Source organism: Oryx dammah, unplaced genomic scaffold, assembly GCF_014754425.2.
Source record: "Oryx dammah isolate SB20612 unplaced genomic scaffold, SCBI_Odam_1.1 HiC_scaffold_29, whole genome shotgun sequence".
Classification (NCBI taxonomy): Eukaryota; Metazoa; Chordata; class Mammalia; order Artiodactyla; family Bovidae; genus Oryx; species Oryx dammah.
The window spans coordinates 106701980-106723157 of record NW_024070213.1 but is presented as its reverse complement, the minus strand read 5'-3'; the positions used below and the strand labels follow the sequence as shown (position 1 = coordinate 106723157).

At 34.4% G+C, this 21178-nt stretch overlaps 1 protein-coding gene, 1 long non-coding RNA gene and 1 pseudogene across 2 annotated transcripts in view; 1 reads left to right on the top strand and 2 right to left on the bottom strand.

Moving 5' to 3' along the window:
* LOC120858442 overlaps window positions 1-21178 on the bottom strand; it is an 86467-nt gene that overhangs the window by 18405 nt on the left and 46884 nt on the right. The gene's annotated exons all lie outside the window — the stretch shown is intronic.
* Window positions 1-21178, top strand: part of PTPRQ (protein tyrosine phosphatase receptor type Q) — a 239820-nt gene that overhangs the window by 195875 nt on the left and 22767 nt on the right. Inside the window, exons 36-39 of the mRNA XM_040234499.1 lie at window positions 10537-10563; window positions 11216-11297; window positions 14337-14427; window positions 19357-19433. Of these exons, the coding sequence (XP_040090433.1) occupies window positions 10537-10563; window positions 11216-11297; window positions 14337-14427; window positions 19357-19433 (277 nt within the window). The remainder of the gene's footprint in view (window positions 1-10536; window positions 10564-11215; window positions 11298-14336; window positions 14428-19356; window positions 19434-21178) is intronic.
* Window positions 20819-20933, bottom strand: LOC120858947 (annotated as a pseudogene).

Here is a 21178-nt window from a genome sequence, read left to right as displayed (position 1 = left end):
CCCCCCCCCCACACACACACACCTCAAAATGGATCAAAGACCTAAATGTAAAGCCAGATACTATAAAACTCTTACAGCAAAATATAGGCAGAACACTCTCTGACATAAATCACAGCAATATTTTTTGATTCATCTCCTTGAGTAATGGAAATAAAAATAAACAAATGGGACCTAATTAAACTAAAAATCTTTTGCACAGCAAAGGAAACCAAAAACAAAACAGAAAGTGCACAGAAGAAAATATTTGCAAACAAAGTGACTGACAAGGTATTAACCTTCAGACTATACAAACAACTCATGCAGTTCAATATCAACAAAATAAACAAGCAAAAAAACAATCCAAAGATGGGCAGAAGATCTATACAGACATTTCTTCAAAGACGACATACAGATGGGTAAAAAGCACATGAAAAGATGCTCAACATCACTGTTAGAGAAATGCAAACAGAAACCACAATGAAGTGTCACTTCACACCAGTCATCAAAAAATCCACTAACAATAAATGCCAGGGATGGTGGAGAAAAGGGAACACTGTTGGTGGGAACGTAAACTGGTACAGCCAGTATGGAGAACAGTATGGAGGGTTCCATAGAAACTAAAAAGAGTAACCATATGATCCTACAATCCCACACCTGGGCATACATTCTGAGAAATCTCTAATTAAAAAAGATAACATGCACCCCAGTGTTGACTGAAGCACCATTTACAATAGCCAAGACATAGAAGCACTCTAAATGTCCATCAACAGATAAAGACAATGTGATACCTATATACAATGAACTATTTAAAAGAATGAAATGATGCCGCTTGCGGCAATACGGATGGACCTAGAAAGTATCTTACTAAGTGGAGTAAGCCAGACAGATATCATAGGATATCACTTATATATGGAATCAAAAAAAGATGCAAATAAACTTATTTATAGAAATAGACTCACTGACATAGAAAACAAACTCATGGTTACCAAAGGGAAAAGGGAATGGTGAGGGATAAATTAAGAGTTTGAGATTAACATATACACACTACTATATGTAAAATATAGTATTAAAATATACACACTACTATATGTAAAATAAAATGACTTCCCTGATGGCTCAGAAGGTAAAGCATCTGCCTACAATGCGGGAGACCTGGGTTCAATCCCTGGGTCGGGAAGATCCCCTGGAGAAGGAAATGGCAACCCACTCCAGTACTCTTGCCTGGAGAATCCCATGGATGGAAGAGCCTGGTGGGCTATAGTCCATAGGGTTGCAAAGAGTCGGACATGACTGAGCGATTTCACTTAATACGTAAAATAGATAACCAACAAGAACCTACTATGTAGCACAGGGAACTATACTCAGTATTTGCAATAATCTCTAAGGAAAAAGAATCTGAAAAAAGTATAATATATATATATATATATATAATGGAATCACTGTGCTGTATACCCGAAACTAACACAACATTGTAATTTAACTATATTTCATTTTTTAAAAAAAGTTCCAATGAAGTTGAAAAACTGCAATATTTTAATTGTATAGATTATCTATATTCCTGGAAAAAATTCTGTGTTAAATCTAGGATTAAATTCTTGGGAAAGTGTAAAGGAATAAAGATATAATTTTTAAGAGAAAAAAACACTGCTCAGCCCAACTGGCCCTGTGGTTTGCTTTTAACTAATTTAACACAGATTGCCTTTCCAAAAGAGTTATAACACAAAATTAAATCAGCCAACAGAATTTTGAAAAGATAAAGATACTATGGGCTAAATAATATTTTAATTTTCACTGTCTCCTTTCTAAACTGAATTTAGAAGTCATGTTTCTTTTGGTGACGAAGTCAGAAAAAATAGAAAATATCAATCAGTGTCACTAATATTATTTGAGAAATACTCCTTTTCTTCCAGTCCTCAACTTTTCCCCTCAAATTTTGATCATTCCATACTAGTTATCTTGCCTATTTTAGTTGAGTGAATGTGATGGTGCATTGTCTTAAGACCAAGGCCCAACCTAGTAATCATGAGTGGAATTAAAATTCTAATAAAATGAAGCAAACAACCGAATGGCTATTTTAAGACTATCTTTCACCAATAACTTGAGAAGTCTGCATGCTGAATTTTTATTAAATATATATGCATTCAGAAGTTTACCATTTAAAAGAATCCTATGAATGTGTTTTGTAAACTGTAAATCAGAATACATTCAGTATTATTATTTTTATTTATAATATTTGTAAAATTAAAAATGGCCCCAGGCTACTTTCACATATAGGATTTGCTAACATAATACTTGCTACTGTTTAAGAGCAATTACCATGTGGTCAATTTTGTATGTAATGATCTCAGCCAAGTCATTTAATCTTTTGTGGTTGGTACTCCTTTTATCTCCATTTTACAAATGAAAAGTAAAAGATGCCTGGAGAATTTAAGAAACTGTCCAAAGGCATGCATCCAGTTAACAGGACAGCCAAGATGACAGGAGCAGGTCAGTTTGATTCTGAAGCATCAACATACACCTGTAATTTTGTGTGCATGTATCTGACTCTGAAGCATACTACATGCAATCAACACAAACATACTTGACAGACAAGGGCCCGTGATATCCTTCTTCAAGCAGTATTTTCTATGCAGAGTATTTTCTTCTTTCAAGTAGTATTTTCTTTTCTATTCTAAGAACTGCTTCTTTCGTGATTCTCCAGTATAATAGGGAAAAGAATGATAGCATTTTAGTATAGGTTCAGTCTTACAGAAACTGAAAAGTATTTAGTAGTACAATTCCTGTGACTTCACCAAGAATACACAAAATTTGACCAATATATGAAATACTTTGTAAAATTGTTAGCATTTTAATTTCCATCAGTTCTCTGACAGTTTCTGGTTGTTAATTTTACTTTTGTCTTAAACTATTTTGCAAGCAATGGCAAAAATATATGAATCCAGATAAGAAATGTCTGAACAAAATATGAATTTGGGACAAGAAATGTCCAGCAGTAGAATGAATTTCAAGATATTTCATGCTCATGTTCTTACAGCAGCAATTAAAAACAATGCAGTATGTGTTTTTATACTAAAAAATTAATCTCTACTTCCAGATACTCTTCATTTTTCTTTAGACGAAAGGAGATTTTTGTCATCCAGTAAGTTACTGTGGTGATGCAGAGCTCTGCTGTGATTAATCTTTTCAGATGGTGTGCTTTATATTTTAAAATACATGATAAGAAGTGTTTTGTTGTTTAATATGCTATTTTTTCCAAAGACAAAAAACAGTTAAAAGTACTCTAAACTTTGTACTTACTAAGTGTCCTCTATGATATTGCATGCTATTGTAAATTAACCTTATCAAAATGCACACTGACTCACAATGTGCATGGCCTGAGAAATTTGCTGTGTTATCATGTTGTGTTAACTTTGATTGTAAAATAAGTTTTCACCTAGATTTCTTCACAAGTTTCCTGGCTTATTATTACAATGACACAAGAGTTCTCTGTCTGATGGGTGGACTCTGGGTTCACATTCCACACAAGCTCATTTCAACTACTACAGGTAGTAATCTGTGAGAGCCAAGATGATCACATTCCTTGTTTCATACAATTTTTACTTCTACCCTACCCAATGCACAGCCAACTGTGCACTCTTTCAGATATCCCCCTAATGCCCAGAAGTGCCACTTTTATCCTAGGATAAAAATTGCTGTATACATTCTGAGGGGAGCATAGGAAAATGACTGCATTTGCAGGGACCCAGCAATTGAGTGTGGCAGAGATACTCAATTTCTTCAGTAAAGGATATGAATGGAGGTAGAGAAAGAAAATGCATTTGATTTCAGAATCCCAGATCTATGACAGAGGAGTCAATTCCCATGAGCCATAAGGCTGGATGGAGCCAAGACTCCTGACATTCCCTTGACTGTGAATAGTACTCAGAGTAATAATTCAAACAGAGGAAGGCAGACCCATGGCTACTCTAACCACATTTCACATTTTGGAATCATAGCTAACCTTGTTTTATTTATTAACTAATACACATTCCCATTAAGAGAATTAAAATAGTTTCATGAAGATACATTTTCTTCAAAGGACCTGCTTGATCAAACATCTGCCAAAAACACTCCTGAGCCAAAGATTTCAGTGATCACATCACACAGAAAATACCATTTCCAACCAGCACTCAAAGCTGACCTGTCAGTGTTCCAGACTCACAAAATGGTCTGGTTGAGAAACTCTGCCGAATGCCTTTCTCTGTTATCACTAAACAGAATCCTTTTATTATTTTTTTTTCTTTTTGGCTTTATGCCATTAGTGGTGATGCTTTAGTCACTAAATTGTGTCCAACTCTTGTGACTCCGGGGACTATAGCCCTCCAGGCTCCTCTGTTCATGGGATTTTCCGAGCAAGAATACTGGAGTGGGTAGCCATTCCCTTCTCCAGCGGATCTTCCTGACTCAGGGACTGAATCTGGTTACCCTGCATTGCAGGCAGCTTCTTTACCAGATATGCCATTAGTACCTCAGAGAAAAATGCTTCCATTTTTATCGAACCCTCACTGTCTCTCCTCTATAACCACATTTTCTTCTCCTAGAATCAGTCAACAGTCCTCTGTTTGGTCAAAGCTCCTACTCTGATAGAACTATACAGTTTGGGTTAATCAGAATCTTTAAACACCTCTACGTAAATCAACACAGTTAAAATAGATATTGTAGTCTTTCAAATCTGGTTTTTTGAGGTTACCTTCTAACCCCTGAGAGAGTAATTTCTGTGCTTACCTGCCCGCCTGTTCAGGCTGTCAGGACGTCCTTTTAGATGGTGTTATGTCATCTGTCTGCTCTTCATTGAGTCCCCTCCCTAAGAACCTTTGCCGATCTCCCCACAAAGCTGTCGGCAGTTTCTTTACCCTCTTTACTGCTTCTGCCCTCTTGCCCCTGAGGTAACTAGGTTTAGGACTACAATTTTAATTCAGAATACATGGTTTACAAAATAAGAATCTGTCAAGAGTTTGTTTTCACATGTGCTTAGTAATAAGGAAAATTCAACTCTTGCCACCCTGGAAATCTTACATCACCTCTTTGACAACAGCAAGAACGTTGCTTTCCTGTATGTATCTAAAAGTCCATTTCACCTTGTTTGGATGAAAGAAATATCAATCGGGCATCTACAAGTGCCAGGGTCTGTGAATACTGTGATAAAAAATTATATTACTCACTTATTAAGGTGGCATGTTTACCTTATAAGGTGAAATTTTAGAGTCAGCTGTACAGTCCTAGCCATTGGTTGGGATAATATTTTTAATTTGTACTAAAGACCAGAGAAAAGTCATTGGTGATTTGATAAGAGTCTGAAAGAATACTAAAGCCTATAACGAATAAAAACAATAGAAAAAAACAAAAATTAAGATCCTTTTGAAAGCATTACAGTAAATTCTTTGAATAAGTAACAGTCATTGTAGAAATAAATGTGGACATTGGAAAAATCAATGAATTGAAATACATAAACTAAAAACCTCACACTCAATATTTTATGAAACTTAGAAAAATCAATTAACGTTTTACCAGATAGATTCTTCAAAAATTTTCATTGAAAAGGAGGTACATATTAGTGTGAGAAATACATATTTTTACAGTAAAGGCAGTAAAATTGTTAACAAAACTGGTTAAGTAGAAAACACAGCTTCTTGCCACTGGTAATGCTGATTTAAGCTGCCCATCTATAGGCTATCATCTGTAGCTCTCTATTTGGACTATATTTTAATTCCCTATAGATTTCAACTAATTGACCTTGAGGGAAAGCTGAGTCTCTGTGACAATATGGTCTTCAATCACCACTGCCAACATAAATAAATGGTTCCTCTCTGGATCTATCAAGAGTAATCTGAGTGGAATTTAAGTTTTTGATAGACTTTGAAAAAAAATGAGCCCAGACATGAAATAATACCCTTTTCAACAAAAGGGCATAGGATTTAAGCTAAGATTCATGTAATAAAATGTGTTTAGCCCTTTATATTAGAAATTGGTCAGTTATCTTATTGAAATCTGGACAATTCCCAAATTGATTTACACACTAATGAATATGATTTGACAGTATCCTTCACTATTGTGAGTTAATAAGTTCTCTTATTCACTATAGTGTCTAAAACACTCTCCATGTAACGTTTTTAAGTTTTTTTAAATGTTAATAAAAAGTATTTTTGAGTCTCTATGTCTATAGATCACTTTATTTGAAATAGCACTCCTGAAATAACATTGTTGATTTTCATACACATTAATTTCTGTGAGTTTTTTATGCTTATCTAACCAAATAATTTTCCATAAAGGAATTTAATTTCTTCATCAGTAATAAGTCAGTGCATTTTCTTCATAGTAAAGGCCATCTCCTTTTCTACTTCCCTGCATAATTGTCCAAATTGCTATTTTTTCCCTGTTTACAAGTAAAACTTTAAAACTTCAAAGAAAAATAAAATTTAGAATGCAGTCAGTACTTGAGAAAAATACACTTGTTCAATATGAGGCTAAGAATCAAGGCAATGACAAGGAGACTACAAACAAAAACAAGGAAAAAAAACTGTTATTTGAAACAGGTAATTTATGCCAAAATATCCTCTCAATTTTAAGTTGTCTAGGTAGGTATTTATTTCAGTTCACACAAATTATGAGATAAGCACAGACTGGAAAATTTCATAAAAACAGACTATGAGATGCCTTGTTTCTCACATTATGTAAAAACAAATGTGAAGAATAGCGTATGTAAAATGACTGGGTTTAAGGGAGTGATACTGAAAAGTAAATAAAGCCAAAACACATCTTGTTTTATTAAATCTATTTTCTAAATTACTTATGTAGACAAGAGCAATTTTATTGTTCATGTAACTTCCTAAGTAGCACCTGTTAACTTCTGTTGTGAGAGGATTTGATATGGCTTTGTTTAGACTTGTATACTGTTTATTGATGCATCTATTGATATTTGTTTAAGCCTTTGAGTAGCATCTCATGAGAATTCTCCATTAATATTTTTGTGGAAAATTCATTTAATTCAGATATTCTCTCATAATAATCAGAGGACTTTTATTTAGTTTACTATGTATCTTAGTCTAATTACATCCACAGTTGTATATTTAACAATGACTTATTCACTGTCTACTACAAATAAGTTTATGAGCAGCTTGCAGTAAGCCAAATGTTAACCATGCCCCTGCCTTCAAGTAATACATGAACCGCAATGCATGGGTCCTTAATATATGTACTTATATAGCCATGATAGAAGATGGAAGGCGATTTGTCCATAAAAGTTTAGTTTCATAGAATGAAGAAATTATTTTCTCTGTAATAGAATAGGGTAAGGTCCTTAAAGGAGTTAACATCTGAATTAGCTATTAAGCAATCAGCAGCATCTGGTTGTGGTAAAACACCTGGAATGGAGAAACTAATAGAAAATATCTGTGGTGTAAACAGGGTAATATGAGGGGTAGCTATAAAGAATAATGTAAAAACTGCAGGCACAATTAGAAATGCTTTCACATGATAATGTGAAAAGAGATTACAGCCTTTATACTATTAGGGATTAATCTATAATTTGAATTGAGAACTAGGAAACCGACCTTTTCATTACTCTTTATTCTGGGACTCTGATTAGGAAGAATAGGAAATCTCCCTGCTTAATTTAGCACAATCTAGTCTTCCCAGTTTTGAGTAAAATTTAGGATATTCTTTTAGAAACAAAAAAATTCATTCATCAGTTTGGAAACAAAAAAAAATCATCCTTTTTATCAGTATCAATTGTAGAATAATCTGTAGAAGGAACTTGAGTTTCACAATAAAACTAGAACTAGTAATTATAATAGTAATGATAGCAAACAACATTTACATATTGCTTCCAAAGTCAGGGGTAGAAATTTCCTACCATTTTACATATATGAGCTTGATTTACATATATTTGCCCTATTGTCTAAACTAGAAACTAAGAAAGGTTGAGGTAACTTACTCAAAATAATATAGTTGGTAATTGTTGGAACAGATATTTGAAACCAAAAAGGGAACTGTATTTTGTAAGAATTCACAAATATTCACCCAAGTCTAATAGCTAAGCAGGTACAGTTTAAAATCACTATCTCTAAACACCTAAAACTGACACAACATTGTAAATCAACTATACTCCAATAAAAGAAAATAAAAACAAAAACAAAATCCGTATCTCTAGAGAGATCTTTCAAATGTAAAATAATAAAATCAACCTTCTGTAGAGTTCTTCACTGAAAAGATACTGACTATAAAGATAAAATATTAATACTTTTTAAATAAGAACAGATCATTAGTGAAAATAGAACAAGGATTTGAATAATTATCTGATGCTTCAGCTATTTCTTGCTCTACAAACTAGCTCTATTTCAGGTTATAGATAGCCCAGAAAAAATATTTTTGCCAGTACTACCTCAAATAACCCTGGATCCTCTGGGAAAAGAAAATCTCCCCACTACAGGATGGCTATCTGACAGTCCTTAAAAAGATGAATCAAAAGCTTGTCACTAAAGCAGATGTATGTTTGAACTTCACCATTCATAAACTGAATAATGTTCCCTGATATTATAAAAGTGATCTCTACACAACTCAAGAATTTCCAGTTCCACATGGTAACAGAGACATCGATCTTGTTAATTCAAGTATCTCGTTCATTTCTATCTTAAGCTCAGTTCTGAAGATTTGCCCAGCCTGACTCCCATTCCTTTCCTGTTTCTGAAGAGTATCGTGGCATCGGAACATTAGGGTACCAAGCACCTAAAGAGCTTGTGTAGTGTGGGTCTTTGATGTTCTTCAGTCGCCAAATTATGTCCGACTCTGTGATCCATGGACCGCACTACACCAGGACTCCCTGTTCCTCACCGTCTCGCAGAGTTTGCCCAAATTCATGGCCACTGAATTGGTGTGGATCTAGCTCACGGTTGCTTTTCTTGCTGGTCTTTGCTGAAGGGTAATTATTTTCTATGGGGATTGACTGCTGCCTGAGTTCCCACTGCATGTGTTGGAAGTCAGGACCTCCAATTCATATACTTCGTCTTCCTTTCCCCAAGTTAAGGAATTTTCTGATTCAATATCTCAGTCGGTCATCTCCATATCCACCCTTCTCCAGGGGATCTTCCCCACGCAGGGACTGAACCTAGGTCTCCTGCACTGTAGAGAGATTCTTTACCAAATGAGCCAGCAGGGAAGCCCATCTATCCAGTCAGTCAGGTTTCCTCTGTTGCCTCTTTAGAATCACTCTAAGGGGGTGTGAGAAGCCCACTAGCTCAGCCACCAAGACACTGCTCTGAAAGTGAAAGTGAAGTCGCTCAGTCGTGTCCGACTCTCTGTGACCCCATAGACTACAGCCTACCAGGCTCCTCCATCCATGGGATTTTCCAGGCAAGAGTACTAGAGTGGGTTGCCATTTCCTTCTCCAGATCTTCCCAACCCAGGGACTGAACCGTAGTCTCAGCATTGTAGGCAGATGCTTTAGCATCTGAGCCACCGGGGAAGTCTTTGCTCTAGTAATGCTATTTATCACTGTGATGCCATGCTGATTATGAGTTGCTCTACTAGGTTATACCCTGTGGAGCTGAGAAATACTTCCTTCTGCCTGGGGACACCTACAGCATTAATGAATTCCATCTTTCTTCTTGATAACAGTTACTGCAGCACCCTGTATTTTTCACCAATTCCTGTATTGTTATAAAATATACTCTGACTCATGTTTTCTTCACTGAAAAAACCCCTTTGTGACCATTTTCATAGTATTTATTAAGCCACATTTTTCCAACTATTTTTTCATTTGTCCTTTACTTCAAAATCCATATCCTCTTATATTTGTCACTTAAGAAATGTGGTAAAATTATCCCTGATATTTAAAATTATAAACTTTGATAAAGGTGTATGTTCTTCATTTTATTTCATACTTTGTACCTTTTGTGTTTGTTTGCAGTGCTAATTTGTTGCCCATGACAAATGTGTTATTAAAGATATGCCCATCTCTGAATTTGGGCGTTGCACAGTCTATTTGGCTATTTTACATTATTTCAATTTTTAGAGTATAAATAACTGGACTAATGAACTGTCACAAAAATATATATCTGAAGTAAATGAAATGACTGTCATTTTTTATGGTTATATATTCACAAAGACTCACTCAGGAAACAAGATTTAGGCAATTTGATGTCATTTTCCAAACAATCACCCTCCTTTATTCAGCATTCTTCATGGACAAAGAAAAAAGTTTCATTCACATTTACATTTTTAGGGCAATAAATACTATGTAATATGTTAAAAAGTGACCTGTACTGATGTAATGCCCCAAATGCCTAGCAATATAAAACATTACCTTCTTAGCTTGAGAGAAAAGCCAAATTATTATTTGGCCATATTTGGGTCCAAATAATATAATTTCAAAAATGATGTAGAATTTAAAATAATGATCACATGTCAGTTAAAGGTATAGCATGTTATAATTGCTGGTTTACCATGTTTTTCTCATTTTAATCTAGAACTCAAGAGCTGTACCCTCAACTCATAATGCATTTAACACAATCTCTGTTGCAGGTTACTTAGTTATAGAAAATCCATCAAGTAAGTTTGTTAAGTATCTTTTCTTCTTTTTGAATACCAACTCTAGATTCCCTGATTCAATGAATCTTAATGTGTGGTTCCTTTTTTGTATGTTTGGTAGAAAAACCTCCAAGCTGGATATAAATCATAAAAGCATGACTAATTGCATGGTAACTGGAGAAATGCTTTCTCTCTCTCTGGGGTGAAGCCTGCATGTCTGTATTTTAGCTTGGGAAGTAATACAGGGATATCTAAACTCCTCAGGGTTTAGAAACCATGTCATTATGAGAATGAGGTCACTGCAATATTTTATATCTTCTAAAACCTTGTAATGTATAAAATGTTCTCTGTATGACAAAGAGGTATTATATGCATTAGGATTCAATGATAACTTTATGCTCTTACACTTACTTGAAAAACTTTCATTAAAATGTGCAATCATTCATTTAAAGTCACTTAAAATTTGAAGGATTTCTGCACCATGAAATACAGAGAAAGTGAACTCAAAGGGGGAAAGCTAATTTTGTAAATATGACAGAGTGACTTTAAAGGGCTGTGTGGTTTTGAAATGTCCTGTGTCCTCTTAACTGGTCAACTATAAAGGCAGTGTCCAGACTAAAAGAAAAGAACTGAACCTAACATAACTCCATTTTATACCTTTCTTTGCTTGGAGGCCGATAAGCAAGAAATCCTTCCTGCAGCATGTTGAAGAGCTCTGCACAAACAACAACCTAAAGTTTCAAGAAGAATTTTCGGTATGTTACCAGCAGTTGTCACAACATTGCCAGACCTCCAGTCGTTTCACGTGTCACATTTCATGTCCCGTTTAAGCTTGCAAGGCCATGAAGGACTCTGGCCGTGATAATCAATACCCAATTACCAGGTTGATTGTTTGGATAGTAACATTACACTGAGCAGCCTCTGGTGCAACCTGAACGGAATTATTCACCTACTGTGTCAGGAAAAGGTGCTGCTCCTCAGACTTCTCCCAGCAAGGGCAACCTGGCCCCGTTTGTTCTCTGCTCATCACCCAGATGAGAAGCAGCCCTAGAATGCTGGATGCGTTGGTTTTTGTGTGGGTGTGTGCCAGGTTTGGGTGGTACCATATATTTCAATAACTTTTAGATTTTGAAACTAAAGAAGTTCATTTCATATTTGCCTGCTTAGTTTGTTAGTGGTATAGATGAACCTGAGAACAGAATTTGATGTTTCCAGAAATTATAAAAAACAATGTTTTTTAGAACTGTACAAAAATAGATAAATAACACCTGTGCTTTACAGGCTTATTTTTAAATCATGGAATAAGTGCTCTATCACCTTAAAGAGAATATATGAAGTTAAGAACTTGTCACTTTAAGACTATTTGAAAGTTAGAAGATAAATTTTATTGTTTTTAGCATTTATATATCTACAAAATTGAAATTACATTAAAAACATGAGGCATGTCTTAGATCTACAAGCTATCTTAAAATCTGTGAGCCCCTTTCCTGACTTATTTTGTATGAGAAAAATAAAAACAGATTTCTAAATGTTACCAAATATTTCTGTTTTTTCATGAACGTTTTAGTGTGTGAACAAAGACTCAAACAATTGGCTTGGATAATTCAGGATTGTAATAGTTCAGTCTCTCAGGGAGTAATAACAAAAATGTGAGAAGATTAATGGTATTTCCTACAGATTTTTGGTTATGCTTCTTAAATATTGATCTGGACGTAACAAAATCAGGGGTACCATAAAACTCTTCTTAGCATTTATACAGCAAGAGCTTTCAACTTTTCAGGAACCAAAGGGTAGTTTCATTAGAATGTAGCAAATATAGTTCCATTATACATGACTGAGTATCTGAAAAGTTTTTTTAGCAATAACATTTTCACATATACTCAGAAGGTTTCTAGTTTAACTATTTTGGAGGTTTTAAGTACTTGGGTTTTATATAATATATATATATGTATATGTTGTGTGTATATACTAAGTAAATGTATATAAATATGTAAGGACATGGCTTTTTTAAATTGCTTTTAATCCTACTGCTGTGTCAGTTTTTAAAGCAAAACTGTTTTAATAAACAGTTGCATCTTTGATGCATATATTTGATAAACCTTGTAACTCAGGTCATATTCACTTACACCTTAAATATCAATAAGCTCTTACTTGCACTAGGTACTGATATATGTCAATTCAGCATTTTATAGCTAGGTGACCTTGGGAAAATTACCTAAACTCTCTGTTCTTCCGTGTCCTCCATCTGTATCTATCTTACTGAGTTGTGAATACCAAACTGATTGAATGATGTGTAATACTAAGAACAGTGGCTGGCACAATAAGCATTTGTTATTACAATGATGATTTCTACCATAAAGAAGTTCATTTTTATGATAAGAACTGCAGACATGTCTAAGAAATCACAAATACACAGCGTCCTGATAGAGATACGCAGAAAGAAGTGAGCTTCAACTCTGTCTGGAGAGCAATCGGAAAAGACTTTACAAAAAAGAGACCGGCCAGATGAACTTTGAGACAGAGCAGAAGCCCAATGAGCAGAGAAAGGGGGAGTGTGAAAGCGTAAGGATGCAAAACAGTCTCACTCAGCTGTGATCCACTAACAAGCAGAAACAGTAGGAGAAAGAGCTAAGTATTTAGGAGGGTTGGTTGAAGCCCCATGTGCCCTGATAAGAAGGCCACTGAGTGTAATATTACTAACCAAACAATCGACCTGGTAACTGAATATTGATTATCAAGGCCAGAGTCATTTCACTCTATAAATGGAGACTTCTGTAAACACAGAATAGGAGGTGATTCCAATTCACCTTTCTTTTCCCCTCTATTTGTCTCATCTAAATATGCTGATATATATTCCCAAAACCTACACAAGGAAGCTGCTCTAGGATTCCTCATTTGGTTAAAAATTTTTTCGAAGCCTTTGGTGCCAGAACACCAGAATTCAGATGCTTAACCGTGTCCCTCTTCATTAACACATACATACATGCAAAAGACTTTCCAGCATTCTCAGAGGAAAAATAAGGGAGAAGGGAAAAAATTATCCAATTAAAACAAATAATTTTTAATAATGCTGAAAAATTGCAAACCCCTCAGTTATAGCACTTTTAAGGGAATCTGGTACACTGAGACATTTCTAATATGGAAAACTATAAATTTCATAAATGTAAATCAGCTTGATAAAATAACCTATTCTCTTGAACAGCTTTTTAAATGATCAACAGATATCATGATTTTCCACCAAAATATCAATAACAGAGTTCCCTGACACTCCTTCAATGTCTGGTATTTCTTAATCATACCTTTGGATTCTGCTATCGATTTAACAATGCCCACTGAGAACAGGAATTGACCTTTGGCATCTTCTCAAACTGACCACTGTTGTACCAATTAATAGGCATGAAATCACACTGCCCAAGGAGAAAAAACAAAAAATAAATCACCAACTCCCTTCCCCTACTAAGTAGATGTTGAAATATTAAATAATACACAGGGAATATTTTTTGAAACCATCAGTAAAGTACGAAAGGAGTCGCTAGCATGGTTGCCTCACCTCAGACTTCACAGAGGGCAGAGAAAGCATGCCAGGGAAAGCAGGAGCTGAGGACCAGCTCTATGCAGGGTATTTTCAGCGTAAGCTCATCCGAGTTCCTTACTGTTCACTTGACCTTGCTTCTGCAGTTATGAGAAGTGTTTTCGTTTTAAAAATAAAAGGACTTAGAATAGTCTTTTACTAAGTGGAACTTCGTGTTGACCTCTGAAATAAATCTAAACTTTGCAATGACTTCAATCCACAGGAATTACCAAAATTTCTTCAGGATCTCTCTTCGACTGACGCTGATCTGCCCTGGAACAGAGCAAAAAACCGCTTTCCAAACATAAAACCATGTATGTGTATATACTGTTTCTGGTTTTAGATACTGAAAGCTTTTCAAATGAGTGCAAAATGCACTTTAGCATCTTCTTAAATATGTATTTCATATTAATTGAATTATAATAATGCATTTTATTAGCAACAACTTATAAATTGTATTTCTTTGGCTTTGTTAATATTGACTAAAGTTAATGTCCATGGGTTTCAGCTTGTTCACACAAGGTTTATTCATGCAGGTGTAAGAAACTGTAGCCCTAGTACTTTCTGAGCTTTGTAATTTAACCCCAGGAACAAACCTCTCTAATATCTTCCTATAGACCTAGTTCTCAAATGGAGAGAGAAATTTCGTGTGTAACTGTGCGCATTACTTTCCTTAAGAGCATGGCAGTGCTTTGTAAAGGAATATAAAAAAGTGCATTGCAAAATATTTGTTGAAGATCAGAGTAAATGTGTGATTACCAGGGTTGGTTTTTACAAAGGAGGCAGGCTTGTGCTTTACCACAGTCAACATTTTTCAATCAGTAAGAAACCACAGTACATGCTATGCTGTTACTATGTCCTTAAATGTCATTAAAATGAATGTGTATACTGATGTGGAAAAAACAAACCATATTATTGATGTAAGAATTAGCAGTAATGTGAAAGGAAAAACAGCATTCCTCTTTAAATGCTATATTTTTCAACATGTTATCCTACTTAGTATATTCTGATTCAATACATTTTTATATTATAAAATTAAAAAGTGATATGTTAAGTTCTGAAATGTCAATATTGTTTCAAAGTCTAGAGTTTTAAAATATTCCTAATTTTAGAGTTAGTGTATATATATTTTTCTACGTTCTATGTCTTTTCAAAACTGTATTGGGGAAATTTCCATACATATAAAAATTGAACTCTTCTGTCTAGAAAGACACAGACTTTGAGAAATATGGTATCACAGAAGGTAAAATCATAAGGATATGGATAGCTCCCCCAAAAAGTGGACCATATTGTGTTATTTTAGAATTAGAGGATAACTGAGGCATGAAGTAAACAAATTTAGGGAAACATGATCTAGAAGTCAGTAACCTAATGGAATCTGTTAACTCCCAAGAATTAGAAAAGGATGAAAATACAAATAGCTTTAATCACCTAAAATCCTTCCTGGAACAAAACAAATCATAGGTAAATGACTTTAAGAGTAAGTTGACAAATAAGGCATCTTCGTAGGAAATGAGGAAAGTTAGTATTACATCCGTAAATTTCTCTGGCATGACCTTTCTTAATAAATCCTTTTGTTTTCCCTTTCAGAGAGTTAACCTGGGTGGGATACATCCTAAGTTTAAGAAATATAGAAAGTCTCAGGTTTTTATATTCATCCATATCTAAATTTCCTTCAGATTCTCTGCCTCATGCTTAATGATATTCTGTGAAAATAAATACTATAGTCTGATTGAAGGACAGTTACTATAGAATATTTAATATCTATTTACAATAGTGTATGTGGCTAAAGTAATGTGTATCACCGTATATCATTATATATAGGTAGATAAAACATATCTAGCTTATTTCCAAAGATTGAAGCATATCTGACTTTAAATATATAAAAATTTGATATGTGAGATTTTTTATATGTAACATTTTGATCTTTTGTTATTAAGATTTCAGTGCATTATTTTCTGGGTTTACATAATGGCCATTAAAGTTATACAGTGCTAGCTTGCTAGCACTTACAGCATAAGGAGAATATAACTAAACAAACATCCTTAAAATAAGGAGAACTCAGGAGTAAGACAATCCCAATAGCTGAGGCTAAGACAAAAATAACTAGTGATGGCTAAGACAATAAATAACTGTAAATCAAGGATGTCTGGGAATATCAGAAGCATTGCATACATTTTTTTCCACCTTTGCTAGAGCCAAAGGGGTAATATCCAACTGTTTTCTATTTTTTGATTTCAGTACAGAAAACTTAGTAATTTTTCAAATAATATTCTACATCCACATCTAATATCCTTTAATGGGTTTTTGGGATAAAGTTTTTTCTTAACTGTCCTCTTAAAGAACTGGAAGTTCTATAAGAAATAATTTTATTAGGCATAATTTTATACTTTTCAATAATTTTATTAAGAATTTATTAATTCAACTAGTATATACTACCTGCTGTATAGTAAAATGACTAAAAACATGGGCTCTAATTAAACTTCCTGGGTTGTATTTCTGTTTACGTAACAACTACTTTAGTTACTGGATATTATTTAGTAATGTTGACCACATAACTTTAAGGGTTAGATAAAATAATCCTGTAAATCACTTTGCCCAATATAGAACACAGGAAGCTCTCAATCAATATTAGTTCTTATGATTGTTAGTAATCAGTAAATTGCTTATTTTTAAAAGCCTCTAAGTTTCTGGGTGACTAAAATTTAGTTACAGGCCCTTAGGGTCTATGGTCTGGAGATAACAAACCTACTTCCCTAATCTGGGTTGGAAGACAAGCTGTAAACTCACATCCTCTCATACGGGCAAACAGACCCATATGCTCCCAGCTGCCTCCCACCATGACACACACACATAGAAAATGCAAATTTAAACTAATATATTCTCCCATTGTGTTTGCAGAGAAGCCATAAAGCTGAAGAAATGTTTTTTCTCCCGTAGAGAATGAATTCATTTTAGTCGAGTCTGAATTTTAGCTTGAGCCAGCTAAGTGAGATTCACTGTTTCCCCTGAGTAATGTAGAAAGAAGGATTTCAAATATCACAGTGCATTTTAGAACATATTAGCTTACAGGGCTTTAAGATACTAGAATTAGCAGCAAATGTGTGCAGAAGAGATTTCCAAATCTCTGTTTGACAGGACACTGTGACCTTGACAAGTGTTCCAACACCATGAAGAAGAGTTTAGCTTGCCGTTGACTCAGTTCAGTTGACTCGGATAGTTCACTCAGATATTGACTGAATAGAAAACTGACGGCCTGTCTTTCTTAGTTGCAGGACTGGCCACAGCGTCATTAAAACTGGCACATCATACCAAGTTCAAAATCTTTGGGACAGAAATGGTTCACGCAATCTGCTTGAATGATCCTCCTTCTTTAGATTCAAACACATTGGTTGGGTCATTATATTTACTTAACAATACAGCAAAGTCATTTAACATATAACATGTGCTTAATTTTAAGAACTTGAGAACGTGTTCTGTGTTCCATACACAGCTATACGTTTTGTAAATATTCATATGCAATCCTCAGAGGATTCTACAAAATAAATATTATAACTATATGTTATAGCTGAGGTAACAAAGAAACAGAGAAGGGAAACAATTCGCCCAAGGCCATAAACGGCAGATGGGCAGAGCGTCTGGATTCCCACTCAAACCCACTTTCCCATTTTCGCTCCACTGCTCAGCACCTTCCCAGGAAGGTTTGTTTCAAAACCTCAGAAGAATTTAGTAATAGATGACTTTGTATCATTTCCTTGTCTAGTGAAAATCAGCACTGGACGTTTCAACTGTAATACCAACTTGGCAACGATTCTCGGGGAAAAATAATTTTTGATACTTGTCTTTGAAGAAAAATAATGGGAAAAGGGTTATCGCATTTTGCTAGACTGTAAAACAGTCTAAATAACAGTAATTCAAAGTCTGGTGTGAAAGAAAAATAGGCATCTAAATTAAAGAAAGAGCTCCAGAAATAGACCTAAACACAGAGAGGACTAGTGTATGATAAAGTGGTATTTTGAATAAGGGGAAAGGGTGCACTATTTATTGTTCTAAACGGCAACAAACAATAAAACATAGATTTTCCCTTATCCTGTCCCCAAATAAAAGAATCCCAATGGATTAAAAATCAAAATATTTAAAACAAGCAATAAAACCTATTAAAGCTCTGGAAGACACTATGAATGAATGTGTGAAGATAAGAATATTGGTATGACAAAGCCTTTTGTATGTATCACGCAGAAAGCCACAGTGAAAAATGAGAACTTTGATTACAATATATATAAATTTTGTGTATGGCAAGATATCTAACAGATAATGAGTCAAAGACAAATGACAAACCAAAAAAATTTCAATACATGTAACATTTTTAGTACAAAATATTTTTTAAATAAAAACAGTATAATATGAAAAGGCAATTATAGAAAAGATATTTAAAATGGCCAATACACAAGCAAAGAAGCTCACTTTCACTCATAGGTAAGGCAATCAAAATAAATGCTAAGATAAATCAATTTGTATCTCTCAGAAGGTCATAAATTAAAATGTTTAATAGTATCTCATGGTGGTGAAAGTGGGAAGAAACAATTGTTCAAACTGTTCAAACACTTCTGTTCAGAGTGAACTGATATAATTTGAGAACAATTCATCAGTCTTTCAAAATTTGAGAAGCACAATATGATTTTGGAATTTTACTGCTAGTAATGTATTCTACAAATAAACTCCAACATATATGCAAAATTTCAGTTATTTATTCAGCATTTTACAATAACAAAATGATATGATTTTCAATCATCCTGAAGAGCTAAATAAGTATGTTATATTCACAATGAAATACTATATGGCCTTTTAAAGTAACGAACTGTTAGGGTGGTAAAGGTATTTGTTCAGGCTTTTCCATAACGTGTTACGGAAAAATCTGAGCAAACTTTATGGCCAACCCAATAGATATTGTTATTTGCACTAATACGGAAAGATATGGCTAAATAAAATTTTTTGCAGAATAGAGGGACTAGCACCCCATTTGTGATTAATTTTATATGACTATGTATAGAAAATCCTGGAAATAAATATGAGAACATATTAATAGTCATTGTCTTTAGGTTGTGGAAGTATGGAATAAAAAGGAACTTCTACTTTAAAATTTTATAGCCATCTGTAATTTTCAAATGTTATATCAGAAACTTCTTTGTATTTTATAGAAAAAAGTAATTTAAATAGTATTAATATCTTATCTTTCCTTCTAGATAACAATAACAGAGTGAAGCTGATAGCTGATGCTAGTATTCCAGGATCAGATTATATTAATGCCAGCTATGTTTCTGTAAGTTGCTATTTTATATACATTTTTTATAAAACATAAATACTGCAATAATGGTACTCTTCCAACTATTGAAAACAAGAAATGCATTACAACCTCCATAGATTTAATGTACCAGCTCCTTACAACATTAGGTATACCATGTTTTATATATGGGGAGACGGAAGCTCCAAATAGAGATTGCAATTTACCCAACAATCATTTTGCTAATAAGCAGCAGATGTCCAACTTCAAACTACATATCCCTGGACCTTCCACTGTTTCCAGTGTTTGCCAGAAGATCCTCTGTATATAATGAGGTCAGCCAGTTTTTCAAGGAAATTAGTCAAATGGATAGTCATGTCCATATAATATAAAAAAACATTACGCTCTTCTTCCCTTCGAGATTTTCAGTCCTTCAAGGGGACTATGATGCCATGTTCTTTCCACGCTCTGCTTCTTAGAGAACGTGTACTCTTTTGCAGCCACTCAATAAACATATCTTAAGTGAGCCAGTGTGGGGTAAACTGTGATAATCATCACAGATAATAAATGCTTGTCACATAGGATCGAAAATGGAATATAACCAGAGTGTTCCAAGGAGCTCTTTCTCCATGACTTGCTCTCTCAATGCTCACCACTATCTTAGGAACACAGAAACCCTATATGTACCCAAGACCTCCACTTGGGTTGACACAACCGTGAAATCTCAAAGGAGGAACTGCTCCTGTGGTTATTTAATCCAGTCACTTAGAAAATCTTTCTGAAAAATTACTGATAATTAGAGATTAGCCTCTCTTGGCACTGACTCACTTACTTCCTCCCTAAGGCAGATGATTCTATCTCTGAACTAATCAAATATACAGTTGTGGTTTGTTTTTAGAAAATAGCAAATAAAAAGCTTAATTTCAGAAACTGAGTTCACCATGTATAAATACACTAAAACATAGTCAATGCAAATTCAGATTAATAATAAGTACAGTATTTTAACAAAATGACAACTTTTCTAAAAGGTAATAGGCAAATTAGTGACTTGGTTCACCCAGAATATTTAACTAGTTTGAGTTAAGACAATGAACTCTTCTCTAGATGGGAAAGGAAAGGATGGAGCAATACATAAGCAGAGCCCCACAGTGACCAAATGAAATGGCAGGCCTGGGCGAGACGTTGAGGCAAAAAGTTTGAAAACGTTTGATTGTAAAAAGAAAAATAAAAAAAACTGATGACTGATCCTCCATCCTGATGTCCCTGGGATTCTAAAATACCCCACTGACGTCTGAATCTTCGATATTATGAAAAAGAAAACCTAAAATCCCTAACGCTATCCTTACAACTGCAATATAGCAATCTTCTTCCCTGTTAATAACCCACCTCTTCTAGAAAGAACTGTATGCATAATTTGATCAAATATAAGTGTGGAACGCGTCATGAATTTGCCTATCATTCCTGTGCAGCGCCTATGCTAATCCTCTCTGTATCTTTCCAAGTTTAGTGTATGTGCTTGCTTGCTGCCGAAGCAAGCACATACAGTTTTTTAAACACAAGATGTGTACCCTTAAATCTTCACCACTGACTTCAACTCTAATAGGTAGCAAAGTTAAACATGATTCTCATTATGATTCTACAGATACCTGAAGCTTTCCTGTACTGCCCATAAGCCCATTTAAAAAAAATTGTTTTTTTCTTTTTAAAAAAATATAAATGTATTTTAATTGGAGGTTAATTATTTTATAATATTGTATTGGTTTTGTCATACATCAACATGAATC